Here is a 14,717-nt window from a genome sequence, read left to right as displayed (position 1 = left end):
TGTATGTCTGCACAGTTCAATTCATAAAAGAAATGGTCTTCTTCATCGTCCAAGGTTTCCATGACAACAGCCGGTGCCGATTCTTCTCCCCCCCCCCCCAACAGTGACTGTATTAGAGGGTATGCATAACACCAGGATGCTCAGTGAAAAACAGCTTCATATTTTTAATCAACCAAGGTGGTCAGAGGTCACACTGAGACGGCAACGGGGTTCCAGAAAGACTCATCGATGCAGTGAGAGACATAGTAACATCCCCACTCAATTAGAATTTTAAAAAATCAAAGCAGTGAGTTTTTTTTCCTTCATTATCAAAAAGCTGAAAGAGGAGGATACTGAATGTCAGATCAGTAGCCATGAGGTTGCCATAGGAACCCACAGCCAACATGTAGTCTGTGGTCATTCATCCTCAGCCTTCATTCTAATAGAGACGTCCAGTGTATGAAGGGAAATATCAAGTCATATGCATGAGAGAAAAAAAGACAATGAAAGACATGAATATAAAAACACAACAATCAGGCAAACCGAGGGATGACAGCGATGCTTACAGTTGATTTAACTCCTTTGTGATTATAAATAAGACAAAGAAAAGGGAAATGGACTCCCTATTTGGGTTTTCACAAAAGGTAGGTAGGTACCCGTTTTATTTACAAATGTTCCTGGGAAAGAAACAAAATCAACATTTTTTCCTACGCTACCCAGCGAGATGCGAATCAGAATCTAAATGGCCCCTTCCGTCTGACCGTTTGACCTCAGGCGAACTGGATCGTAGAAATAAATAGAGCTTCGCCCCTCGAAGACCAGAATGACCTCGCCACAGGAGCAGGGAGTAGCACCGGGAGTGATGTCTGACCTCGAGAGTGACGAAGTTCACGCCGCTGCAGCCGGAGAAACGGACTAACATGGCTGCCGGTGGGAAACGGGGCGGATTAGGACTGATGGCCAACAGAGAAGTAGTGAACGGTGGTAATCCTGTTTGGTATGACGACTTCAAAGACAGAGTGACGATTGACTCAGTGTGCTCCCCCTCCCCCCCCCCTCCCCTCCCATCCATCCCTTTGGCTCGAAACTGAGCATTTCTTCTAAAAATGTTACGAGAGCTTGACGGCAATCTTCTGGTCCTTCTTCATCATCCTCTGGACCTCTTTCTCCACCTTCTTCCTCTGCTGCTCCATGGACCTCTTCTCCCGCTCGGCCATTTTCTGTTGTCTGTTGGAGAGACAGGAAAAGGCGATTTCACTGAGAGTGTCAACACCAATTCAATTCAATTCAGTTTATTTGTATAGCCCAATTTCACAAATTTGTCTCGGAGTGCTTTACAATCTGTACACAGACATCCCTGCCCCAAAACCTCACATCGGACCATGAAAAACTCCCAAATAACCCTTCAGGGGGAAAAAAAGGGAAGAAACCTTCAGGAGAGCAACAGAGGAGGATCCCTCTCCAGGATGGACAGATGCAATAGATGAGGGAGGCCAGCTGCCAGCAGTGGGGAAAACAGTGTTGGAATAACGGCCTACGCTGCCCCCTGCTGGTCTCTGTATGAACCTACATCTCTCGACACAAATATAAATAAATAAAAGGGAGCTGACAGTTTTTTTTTTTGCAGACTGCTTCATGCGAGAAAGCTTAATCGTTCTTACAATATATACCCCCCCCACCTCCATCTCATATCAGGCATGAAAACGGGTGAGGGGTGAAAAAGGTGAGAAGGATAGGCGCGGGGGGGGGGGGGGGCTGGAGACTTCCACGAACATCGATGTTGGCCGTTGTATGATAATCTATAGGTCCTCCATTCTGACACCGAGTCAGTGATCGGGCCCTATAATAATAGTAATATTGTGTATAATATGGTCATTCATGAACCAACTTCCTTTTTTTGGGCGTGAACAAGTCTTCAAGTCTTGTGCTCTGCTGAGCCACGAGTCTGTTCCTCGAGTCGGTTCCTTGAGTCTGTTCCTTGAGTCTGTTCTGCCTCTACCTGGTTGACACGATCTTCTATACCATACCTGCCATAAATATCATGATAGGCTACTGATACAATACCATAAAAACAGTATACCATAATTAAGACACTGGTATATTTATCCAATAGTAATAAATAAAATATCTGTATGGTTCACTTTTTACCAACTTTTTCAACACTTAAATGGCAGTAATATTAGTATTAGCCTACAATATATGAATGAAACTACATGGAGCCATCATAGCATTGATTATACACTATGAAGCCGTTAGTCTGTATCTGACCAGATGATACCGAGTTCATCAGGATGAGCAGCTGTAGAGTTACAGAACTTTACAGACTGAACTTAAACGTTTCACTTCTGGCATCTTTTTTTATTTTTATTTTTAAAGCCGAAAATTCCGCCACTTAATGCCCCTCTCTGTTAGCGCTGCGCAGACAGCTTGACACGGAGCAGCGCGTGCGCTCTGATCCCGCGCTCTTTTAATGAAGTATCGATACTAATAATATGCTAAATCACATCGCTCTTAACGTACGGGTACTTTGTTAGCATCGCTACACCGTGCAGCGCGACAGCAGCAGATGTAGCGGCTAACATTCAAGCTAACCTAAACCACCAAACGCTGAAGACATCTTGACGCTGATTGGCCGAGACGCGACACGTCCCATCAAAGATGTTTTATTGCGAAGAGCACCACTACACATTTTCTCCGTGTCCCACTCCAATCTCATAAACGCCGGCCGGCCAATTGGCCCCCTACCCCAAAACAAAAACTCTTCGGTTCTACACGATTCACGTAAGTCACCTATTTTGGTTTCAAAACGGCGAATTTCGCCGAAAGGTGAGGGATTCTCATGCCTGCATATACAAAACACACAACTCATGCGACTGTTCCTTTAACTGGCTAGTGCATATTTAATGACGAATAGCTAACTCGGTCCCCTGACAAAGCGATACCAGTGCATGTCTGCACCGTGTGGAGGCGCAGGAACTTGAACTCGCAATATTACCTGAGCACTAGCTCGGTCTCCCAGGCGGCATCGGACTCGTCCTCCCAGGCGTTAGAGTCCTCCTGCCAGGTTTCCATTTCTCCCAGTTCGCCCTGCACCGAAGCATTTACAATTACAGCATCTCGATTAGAGGAGCTAAACTGTCTGAGTCAGGCCAAAAGTAAAGTGCCTCTTCACAAAAACAATCATTTCGGATGTCTCCTCTAGCTGGACGGAGGACAATCTACAATTGATGCTGTTGCATCTCTACTGGTTCCCAATTGAATGTCCTGGTTTACTGGCTTCTACTGTAAATCTCAATCTCAATGTTCATGAAAATGAAAATTCAGATTTTTTTTAAATCTCTGGTCCATTAAACATTAAAATTAAAAAATTTAAATGACGATGTATAAAAAGTGACCAGATGCTCTTTGCTGGAGGCTCGTAGTCGTATCGATTGATGAGAATGATGATTTGTTATTGGATGTGTTTGGAATAGAGAAGCTGCCACGACGTGTAGCTGTAACTCACTGAGGGTGGACTGAAGGTCATCATGTCCTGAGAGGCTGCCAGTCGGCTGGAGAAACCTGCCGAGCCATCAGGCACCAGGTAGTTCAGCGGCTCCCTTTTCTTCAGCACTATCTGTGGAACCCAGGGAGACGGCGGCTCAAACACTTTGTGGCGCATTACAATCATACGAGGACTCATCCATTGACTCAACTCATGCAAATCACAATGTAAATCAGTCTGCCTGCCCCAGGGCAGCTGTGGCTACTGATGTAGCTTACCACCACCGGGATGACTGTGTGTGTATGACTACTGGACTCTGGACTCCGTAAGCGACTTCGGGTATTTAGAGAAGCGCTATATAAAATTGAAGGTTATTATTATTATTATTATGAAATACAGAAGAGTTGTACTATGCAGAGACACCGTGTCATATCCTCATTCATGTATATGATATCTATATAATGTCTTGCTATTATAATCTCAAGAAAAACAAGCAAAGTGTGATGACGAGAGCATTGCAATAAGTCAGCTGATATTCTTATTACCCTGGAGATTTATTGACTGACCGATTCACCGCTCAAAGATGACATCCCAATAAAGGTTATGTGAACAGAAAATGCAAGTTCAGTGCATTACGGTTAAAGTTTTAAAATTATCTATCACTTCAGAATCATTTGTATTTACCATTTACTGATTTGATGATGTTTTTTTTATTTTTAAACAGTGATATCTTGGGAAATGTGTAATTTGCCTCCTCGCAGTGACACCAAGACCAATTCCACTAACATCATTTATACACTTTTATGAGAGAAAACATTCAACGTCAGGAGGAATGAGCATATGCACTATTTTAAATTGCAAATGCCCACAACTGTACAGGGCGTGGCTATTGGTTGTGCCACTAAATTGATCACAAGATGACGCGTCATATCGCCGAACCATCCCCTGGGAGGAGCTATGCATTGCTCGAAAGCTTTCCCCTCCTAGGGAGTAGAGTCTGTATTGAATGTGCATTGTAAGTATGCCGTTAGTCCAATATTTAATCTATTTTAAGTAGGGCTGCAACAACGAATCAATGGACGGACAATTTCCTTCCGGTCACTTCCTTGCACACCTCTTTATACTTAATATTTAACATCTAATTTCACGTCACTTAAACACACACACATACAGTACCCCGTCTACAGCACTGTTATCAGTTTGTGCTCTTTATTTAATCTTATACCATTGCAAATGTAATGTTTAAATGCTTGCACTCTGTTGATTGTTGTTGTTTTGATGTCTGTCTGATGTACACACCAGCCACCAAGTCAAATTCTTTGTGTGTCTGACACACGTAGCAAATAAATGTTTCTGATTTCTGATCAAATCGATTATTAAAAGAGTTGGCAACAAATTTCATTTTCGATTCCACGGGTGATGTTATGAACCCGAACACAGGGGCGTTGGTATGTTCCGACATTTGTGGGATTCCCACAACAAGTAAAAAGGAGACCGAGTGGTTCATTCTTCCATGGTGGATGGTGGAAATGATACCCGTTTCCACGGCGCACAGCAACAGAGATAAGCCCCGCCCCCTCTAAGGCTCGAATGAACCACACATAGTCGGGCGATTAAACTCACGCGAGTAAAGCATTGTCAGCTCTGTTTTGGAATAAAGGGCTGGAAATTAATGTTTCTTTTATTTATCTGATTCATCGAGAAAATAGACGGATTAATCGATTATTAAAATAATCGTTAGTTGCAGCTCTTATTTTAAGCTGCAATGCAACGAAAGAGAGACATGGGAAAAAATGTGTTTGTATATTCAGTATACCATAAGTTTGGCGTTTGCTGGGCAACACTTAGTTGACCTGCTACTCTGTCTGTGGACATACCTTCTGTGTTTTCCTGATGTTGGGAGTCATGTCCTTGAAGTAGTCGGGCTCTTCGTCCATCTCGTTGCCTGTCGGGGAAACGTTTCCGTTGCCACCTTCAATCTTAATGCTCGTAGGAGCATCTTCATCCCAAGAGCTCCATTGTTCAACCTCTGCCTGTGCAGAAGAGACAATAAAAGACAATTTTAAGTAATCCATATACATAGGAATTACAGAGTTACAGTTTATAAGCAAATAAGCAAAACTGTTGATATAAACTGATTATATCTGCAGTTTGTATTGTCATGATAGTGAACGACATGCGTTGAACTTCACAGGGCGGTGGATTGAGACAACACTGACCTGTTTTGGAACAGAGGAAGAAAAATCCACTGTTGTTGGGAGAGTTATTTGATCTCCACTGAGCTTGCGACCCCTTCCAGTCCTGAAGGTCAAACATGACTCATTTAACATTGACAATAGAAGCAGCAACATTGTAACCAAACAGTATGGCCAGATATCTTCCAACGTAGAGAGTGATCCACTGACAGGGATTTAAACATGGCATCTTATATTTTCTTCAAAGCGTACAGAAGTTTACTCGTACAGATATACTCGCCTTAGAACACAAGTTGAAACTCTCCCTGCATTGCTACAAATCAATGATCTGGTTTGTGTTCCGTCAATATGAGAAACACGGACTATATATTCAAGTTAATTATATAGAAAAAAACAGCATTTTAGTTGCGGCTCAGATGTGTGCAACATGCATCAGTACATTCTGTCTGAATTGGTTGGATCGTGTTTAAAGTGCATCCACCTGATCTTCATGAAAGAGAATACTAGTGTGCATCAGGGGTCGCGCTCACCTGCATATCAACCTTTTAAAGAAAGAGAGTAAGGTGGCTAGACATGTGCAGTTTGGGGCTGGCATCGGTCATTGACTTGCTGCAAGGAGATCTGAAAAGATTAAAACAAGTGGCAGAATCTGAAAGATTAACTCTTGGTTTTTTCTTTCTTTGGGGTCAACCTATTTCTTCCTTAGCACCATCTTGTTTAAATTAAATTAATCAAAATTGAATTCCCTCAGAAATTTTAACTCTTAATGTCATCGACTTTACTTACTCATGGTCAGGAAAACTCCCAAATAATAGAAAAATCCTTTCAGGGGAAAGTGGAAAATTTAAGGAAAACTCAAAAGAAAAGGGGTTTTTCCAGGAAATGGACAAAAATAATGTCATTGAAGAAGGAATATTGGACATACCAATTATAATATTTGGCAGGAGAAAGACTAGACAACTTAGAACATCAAACACATTCATGATTGGCCACCCTTTGAGTTGATGAACCAAATTGAGATTTACCGATGCGATCAGTCACCATGGCCCTAGCTTTGAACCCGAAAATTCCAAATACTTGTTTATAGACTTAGGATGCCTTAACAATTACTTAATGGTCCAAGGACATTCAGGCGCTACTCTTTGGTTTCTGAAAACCTTGATTTTGTAAAAAGCTACGTTCAAAATCCCTCCACGATTTCTTTTGGTTGAAAACCTTAAAATTTTGGGCTTAAAATGAATACTCATCGAAAGCATTTTGTTAAAGATATTAATTGTAATGCCAAACAAAATATAGAGTCAATTGTCCCCAAGGAAAACCCCCGGGGATGGTCTGGTTTAATGAAATCTAAAACTGGACCCAAAAATTTTACAAAATTCTTTTCAATCATGTTTTTTAATTTCAATTAAATAATTGATTTAACAAATTGTCAATTTCTACATTTGCTATATTTAAAAAAGATTTTTAAGCGAATGTCGGCAAAAAATTTCAAAAGGTTTATAACCCAATTCACAATATTCTATCCAATACTTTAATAAGTGTTTTAGAAAGCCAAATGTCTAGAAAAATTATTGCAAAACGAACATACATTAGGCGTTAATGCATCTTACGGCATTTATAAACTTTTAAGCAAAATTAATTTATTGATAAATTTCTAAATTGAGTCATTTGTCTTTATTTAGAATGTTTATTCAAATGCTTTGGGATTCTTGGGACGTTAAATTTTCCCTATGGGACCGAAGATTTTCTTATGCTTTGAACCGGTGGTGCTGATTCCCAAAGGACCTAATTATGAGTTCACTCGCGGTACGTAGCTCTGGGAAATTTTCTATTTCTCAGTTTTTCGGAATTTTATCTCAGGCAGGACAAAGTGTGTGAACAAGCGTTCTTAAAAGGGTGCTTTTAGACTCACCTGCAGCGATTGCCAAAGAGGAAAAACTTTATTCTTTTATATCCCAGAAAACCATGTTTGGTGCCTTCAATGGAACCATCGCATAGTGACCACAATTCTGATTAAAAATTTTCATTTACTTGCATTCAAATGAAGGGTTAATTTACCATTTCCATAATGGAAAACCCCCCCAAAGGAACCGCAGTCCGATCCCCATTGACAGGGGGCGGTGGATCCGTTGGTGGGTGTTAACGAGTGCCTTAACTAGCACCGGAAAGTTGCCCGGTCGAAATTTTTCTCCTATAGCCAAAAAAAATTTCGTTCATCCATGCCCGGGGGTTGAATTTAATGGACTCGCTCCGAATAATTTAGGACAAAGACTCAAAATTGGTTGGGAAGTTAACATGGTATTTTTTACCCATTACATTGAAACGTTAATGGAGGTTTTTTGTCTTTGGGAACTTTCACCCAATCAATAACAGGAACGGCTAGAAAAAACTTGACAGGGTTGAATTGATGTTGGTGGGAATGTTAAACCTTTTATTTTTTTAACTCCAAAGTAAACGAGCCCCTAAAAGAGTCTAGGATTGCCGGTGGTCGGGGAAAACTTTAAAACTGACAGCCTGTGCAGCAAGAGGGAGATAAATGGAAGTCCGCGGAAACCGTTGTTTCCCGTTTTAGACAAAAAAAAATCCGCTGGATAAACCCGGGAAAAGGAAAAGGTTTTTAATCAGTGACAATTTAGGGTGAATTTAAAACCCAGTTCGGTGAGAGTCCATTAGCAATATTAAACTTATTTTCAATCTACAATTCAAATTTTAATTTTTTACTTATTTTTTCATAAAAATGAACTTTGAATTTATTGAAAAATATTTATTTTTCTAAATCATAAGAATCAATTTTCAGAGTTTTTAGATTTTTTTGAAAATAAATTTTTTTTTTTATTTTCAAAACTATTTTCCATTTTAACAATTTTGGTATATAGATTTTAATTTAAAAAAAGAAAATTATTTATATAATAAAAATGAATTTTGATTGTTTTTATTGTCTAATTTTATCAAATAATTTTTTATCAATTTATTAAAATTTTGGGATGATTTTTTTTAAATATTATTTTTTGTAATAAATAAAATACTATTATATTTTTTCATGCAAATCTTGTATTTAATTTATTGAAAAAAAATTATCTTTTTCTTAATTTTAAATAATAAGAATGGCTGATTACAGTATTGCTTTTTGTTATTCTCAGCTTAATGGGGTTTTAATAATGGTTAATTTTTTTTTGATCCAAACAGCTTTAAATTTTGTTGGTAACTCTATCAGAAGACTTACTCTTGAAATTACTCTCTGCAAGCTCCTGTTCCGGGCAATTCCTGGGCATGAGAAAAGAATGAACTTCTGGCTTATGTCAAGTAATCCAATAGAGCACCGACGGTTGACAGGCCGGTTGGCCCCCCCAATTAGCTGAACGAGGGGTGGTGGTTCCCGACCGCGTCCACAAGCTGTTGGCCAAATCAGGGTTTTTAGAGAAAAGATAGAATCACAGCAGTAATATTTTAATGATTTAATCTTCAACTCGTTGGGGAATAACTAACAACCCCAAACCGATTTTTCCTGTTTTTCCCTTTAAATTCATAAATTTTAAATCTAAAATTCATTATGTTTTATGCCATTTATGTTTTTGTCCATGACTGTTTTACCCTGTGTCCTTAATTTTACCTTTTCAAAGTATTGTTTTAGTTTCGCTATTCCTAAATTATTATAACAGGAAAGAAATATAGTATAAAAATTGTCTGTTAAATTAGGATTTTAAACCAATTTTATTCACTAGCCTTTCCCCCCACCCGATTTTTGCCTATTTAACCGATTTGCCTAATTTCTCAACGACTGTTTCCCCCTTAATTGCTTCATTGCCCCTAGTAGGTATGTTTTAAAACAGGTTCCTTTTCATCAAATTTTTAATTCTTTAAAATAAAGTACTTAATGTTTCTGCCTTCTCCAGAAGTCTCAGCTAGGGGGAGAAGAGGAGCTTTGGGAAGCCTCCCTCATAAAGACCAGCCTTTAGAGGAAGGTTTAAACTCATTGCCTCATAGGTTTTAAACGAGTTTTGTTTGGATTGCCAGAAGACGCGTCTCCAGTTTACCTCATTTTAACCTTTTCTGCAAGTATGACAAATTAAGGTTTTTTTGAGGTACATTAGGGTTGTTTTATTAGGAGGCTTCCTTAATTTTTTAACTTTCTTTCCTACGTCAAATTCAATTGTCTCTGTTTTCCAGTCCTTTGGTCCAGGGATGGGCTTATCCCATTCAGGAGAATCGGTAGGTTTGGGCCCATTACAGATTCGTTTACCACAACCGATCCTCATAGCAAAAATCCCAAACCTTTAGACATGGAAACCCGGGGTTTTCTTAGCCCATTGCTTCCTGTTTCATCAGCGTATACTTTCCAACTTTCTTGATGCACTTTAACCTTTTTGACGTGGAATTGAGGAATAACCTTTGAGGTGGTTCTGAAGAGTTAAATTCTTTTCGTCTACTTAAGGTTCTACAAGTTAAAACACCCAACCGGCCCAGAGACACCGTGTTAATAATCCTTAATTTAAGAGAATCTCCCGTTACCATGAATGGCTTTTCAGACCGAAAATTTCCATTCCGTTCACTGCAAATCCGGGGTTGAAAAAGGGGCCAAAAGTTTTTTCGAGAATTGTTTGATTTACCTTTAATTTAATTATCCTAAGGCTAACCAGCTTTCCCGCAAATCACCCCGCTTCCCCTCCGCAGGACCAAGCCTCAGAGCCGAACCTCCTTTCGGAGAGGGCTACGCAGAAGATTGCTTGCAGAATGCCAACCATTCTAGTACCTCGCTTTGTTTGTGGCAGAACAAATTTTCCTTAGAGGTATGTTTCAATAATTTATGTTCTAGAATTTCGAATGTATTTGTTAAATTTTTATGCATTAATTCTGCAATCGTGCCTTTGAACCTGCCCTAACCACAAAAATTTTCCTTTTTTTCCTCTGGGTTTCACTGGTGGACAGGAAATTTCCGTCAGTGAGCTCGGTGGGCCACCAGAAAGAGGCTGATGTAAGGGCCTGAACCCAATAAGGCCTTTCCCCGGGAAGGCACAGGCTATCCGACGACAGACGGCATCGCCCCGGAACCCCAAAGAAAAGGGTTCTTCTCCAAAAATCAAGGGAAGGCCCTGGCCTCAGCCCGACCGCCACGGCGGAATTTCCCGGAAAGACAGCTGGGTTTGCTTGGTCCAGGGGGCCAGGCGTGAGTCGAATGGGGCGGGAAAGGGTCCGTTTGGAGTAATGTTTTAAAGGCCAATTTGGGGATTAATGTCCATGGACCATAGACTCCAGGGGCCCAAGGAACTCTAAGATTCTCCGAGGAAAAGGATTGGAGTGAGGCCTTTTAAAAACATGTGACCAAAGCCTCCAGGTTGACGAGAATGGATCAGCTGGACTGCCTTCCGACCTGCAGGGGAGTACAGCCAATTCACCCGTAGGTGCCAAAAGGGCTCCTGTGTTCACTGGCCCCCGGCTTTGGAATCCTTACCCGGGGAGTGGCAGTCACTGATACGCAGTCAGGCCCCCTTCCCTGCGGCCTTGGAACCACTGGGCGCCTTTTCCTTGGCTGCCCGCCCCAGAAGGTGCCCAAAATTTCCCCCCGGGGGGGGGGAACTCCCCCCAACTCCCTCACCCAGGGGGTCCCCCTTCCCCTTGAGGGGGGGCCCCGGGGAAAAGCGGCCATTTCCCAAAAAGGGGGGGCCCCCCGGGGGGTTTTTAAACCCCGGGGGGGCCGGCCTTTGGGGGGCCCCGCCCTTTTTTTTCCCCCCCCACCAGGGGCAGAGGGGGTTTTGGGCCCAGGGGTTCCGGGCACGGCTTTCCGCTAAAAAGGGGTTTTACCTTTATTTTGGTCTTCCCCCCGGGGGGCCCCCCCCGGGGCCTTTCATGCTGTTTGCAGCTCTAATCAGCGAGCGTTGTTTTCTTTGCTCCAGGTCTACCAGGTGCTCGATCACAAGAAGCAGCTGTTTGCTGTGAAGTGCGTCGACGTCGAGGAGGCGGACGCTCAGACGATAGAAAGCTACAAGAATGAGATCGAACATCTGAACCGCTTGCAGCAGTACAGCGATCAAATCATCAAGCTCTACGACTAGTAAGCACATGTCCATTTCTTTTTAAAAGCCCTATTTGTATCCAAAATAGAGATCTGGAATAGTTCATGTAACCACGTCGGATGTATATGTGTCTGCAGCGAAATAACCGACAGCTACATCTACATGCGGATGGAGTGTGGAAACTTGGATCTGAACACGTGGTTGAGGAACCGCAAGACGGTGAATCCTCTGGAGAGGAAGTTCTACTGGAAGAACATGCTGGAGGCCGTCCAGACCATCCACAAACACGGTCCGGTTTACTAACTGGCACGCAAAGGCGATCTTCATTTCGAACAAATTTTTTTCAAAATATATACTTATTATTATTTTTGTGTTCATGCAGGAATTGTCCACAGTGACTTGAAGCCCGCCAATTTCGTCATCGTGAACGCGTCGCTGAAGTTGATCGACTTTGGCATCGCCAACAGAATCCAGCCAGATGTTACGAGCATCATGAAGGATTCACAGGTAAGATTTATATATGTGTGTGTATCTATATATATATACAGGACTGTCTCAGAAAATTAGAATATTGTGATAAAGTTCTTTATTTTCTGTAATGCAATTAAAAAAACAAAAATGTCATGCATTCTGGATTCATTACAAATCAACTGAAATATTGCAAGCCTTTTATTCTTTTAATATTGCTGATTATGGCTTACAGCTTAAGAAAACTCTAAAATCCTATCTCATAAAATTTTAATGTTTCCTCAGACCAAGTAAAAAAAAAGATTTATAACAGCTGAGTGTTTGTCAAGGCTCAGGAAACCCTTGCAGGTGTTTCGAGTTAATTAGACAATTCAAGTGATTTGTTTAATACCCTACTAGTATACTTTTTCATGATATTCTAATATTTAGAGATAGGATATTTGAGTTTTCTTAAGCTGTAAGCCATAATCAGCAATAAATCAGAATAAAAGGCTTGCAATATTTCAGTTGATTTGTAATGAATCCAGAATGCATGACATTTTTGTTTTTTAAATTGCATTACAGAAAATAAAGAACTTCATCACAATATTCTAATTTTCTGAGACAGTCCTGTATATATGTGCTGAATCGGCATATTGAGTCTCTTGCATGTGTAAATGCTTGACGTGCATCGATCAACACTTTCCTGCTCAATGTAGGTTGTTAAAGGTGAATACTGTACGCACACAGTGTCGGAGAGAAGTACAATACACGCAAAACAAACATGCTTCCTATGAAATGGATTGTTTTAAATGTATGAAAGTCGGAGAAAAGGGAACGCTGGATGTTCCTGTAAACATGACGAGGCTGTATCGGCTCTAGGTGTCATGCGTGGTTGTTTTGTCAATCGCAGGTTGGGACCTTGAACTACATGTCCCCCGAAGCCATCAAGGACACCTCGTCCCAGGCAGGAAAAGCCCGCTCGAAGGTACCGAGCTGACCTCGTCGGGTTGAACGTGCAAAGCAAACCATTCTGATTTTCAGTGCGGTTGTCAAAACTTTTTTTTTCTTTCTCTCTCTTCCAAAGATCAGTCCCAAAGGTGACGTGTGGTCACTCGGTTGCATCCTGTACTGCATGACTTATGGGAAAACGCCATTCCAAAGGATCACCAATCAGATCGCCAAGCTGCACGCCATCATCGACACTTCTCACCAGATGGAATTCCCCGATATCGCGGAGAAGGATTTGCTGGATGTGTTGAAGGTGAGAGACCACGACTAAATGTATTTCGGTGCAAGTGTTTAAAATTCTGAAATGATGGATAGCTTATTCTGATAATGAAGGTCACCCTGCTGGTGCAGAAGCGTGCAATATTTGACCCACTTTATTGTGCTTCGTTATGTGACCACACACTTATGTACAGTATACAATACCTATACATGTATGGTGCAGGTCAATAGATTAATTCTTTATTCAATAAATATAGTTCATCCTATCGTATACATTTGATTCATCACTGTTACGTGAACTCCCAATTACATTCTCTTGAGTTTGAGTGTTGTACAATGTTAAAATAATGGTTTAACATACATTGATGTTTGTGACGTGGATTAAAACGTTGACTCCTTGTAGAATGATGTAAAATACTAATCCGTTGTTTTATCTGGTTGATTCAGAGGTGCTTAGTACGAAACCCCAGAGAGAGAATATCTATTGCAGAGCTGCTGGAGCATCAATACCTGCAGCTGAAACCACAAGCGTCACCTGGACCAGGTATTTATATTAATAGATATTTATCTGTGTATATATATATATATTTACTGTATACTTCGCCAATGACCTGTACTCAACTTGGCCGTTTCAGAATGTCCTACTCACCGTGAGCTCCAGAAGATCATCATGGACCTCGCCGCCCTCCAGTCTCCAAACAGCATCGCCCGAGCTGTGAACGTACGCTTCACGAGGAATATTATTATCTTTAGACTTTGACTCCGCCCACCAGTTTCTTAAATAGTAAACTCTGCTTTTTGCTTTTCACAGAATTTGGCCAAGATGTGCAGCAGCGGCGGGAAGTTGGACGTTGCGGAGTGCGCCAAGTCGTCAACCTAGTTGTGCTGGAATGCGATGTGGATTTTTCTTTTTGTAACCCCTCTTACTCACTTTTATATAAGATGTAGAACTAACAAAGCAATGTTTGTGGCTTCGGCTCAAAATCATTTAAATTGCTTCATTTTTACTCCATTCGAGTGACTGATAATAAATGTGAACATACAGTACAGTTAAATAAAAGTACTGTGTCCTTAGGATTTGTGGATTTATTCGTCTCCATTGGGGAAGAAAAGTCTGGCTACCTGACCAGGTGTGCTAATTTAAGACATGTGTTGAGTTTATCAAGATATTCACTTCATTATTATACATAATATTTTTATTTTATTGGCAATAATTAAATTGTATGGTGATTGGAATTGTTTTCTGTCTTGAAATTCCAATCCTCTAGTGCAGACATGGGCAAACTACGGCCCGCGGGCCACATCCGGCCCGTTAGGCTTTTTAATCCGGCCCGCCGAACTTGTCCAAATCGCGACTTTGTTTACTTCCGG

At 41.1% G+C, this 14,717-nt stretch overlaps 2 protein-coding genes across 2 annotated transcripts; one reads left to right on the top strand and one right to left on the bottom strand.

Annotated features, from left to right (window-relative positions):
• Positions 1-144: 144 nt before the first annotated feature.
• Positions 145-6,253, bottom strand: ebag9 (estrogen receptor binding site associated antigen 9). The gene is made up of 6 exons (XM_056444789.1): positions 6,189-6,253; positions 5,683-5,764; positions 5,341-5,496; positions 3,485-3,595; positions 2,975-3,066; positions 145-1,206 (listed from the first exon to the last, which is right to left on the bottom strand). Exons 1-6 carry the CDS (start codon positions 6,251-6,253, stop codon positions 1,089-1,091), a joined length of 624 nt encoding a protein of 207 aa, XP_056300764.1. The 3' UTR covers positions 145-1,088.
• A 4,747-nt stretch (positions 6,254-11,000) lies between these two features.
• Positions 11,001-14,421, top strand: LOC130213298 (dual specificity protein kinase Ttk-like). Its single transcript, XM_056444788.1, has 9 exons — positions 11,001-11,036; positions 11,550-11,707; positions 11,807-11,958; positions 12,052-12,176; positions 13,030-13,104; positions 13,204-13,380; positions 13,794-13,890; positions 13,982-14,067; positions 14,158-14,421. Exons 1-9 carry the CDS (start codon positions 11,001-11,003, stop codon positions 14,224-14,226), a joined length of 975 nt encoding a protein of 324 aa, XP_056300763.1. The 3' UTR covers positions 14,227-14,421.
• Positions 14,422-14,717: the final 296 nt, after the last annotated feature.

Source organism: Pseudoliparis swirei, chromosome 22 (genome assembly GCF_029220125.1).
Source record: "Pseudoliparis swirei isolate HS2019 ecotype Mariana Trench chromosome 22, NWPU_hadal_v1, whole genome shotgun sequence".
In the NCBI taxonomy this organism is placed as follows: domain Eukaryota; kingdom Metazoa; phylum Chordata; class Actinopteri; order Perciformes; family Liparidae; genus Pseudoliparis; species Pseudoliparis swirei.
Note: the sequence above shows the minus strand (reverse complement) of the source record. Positions and strands in the feature narration are given on the sequence as shown.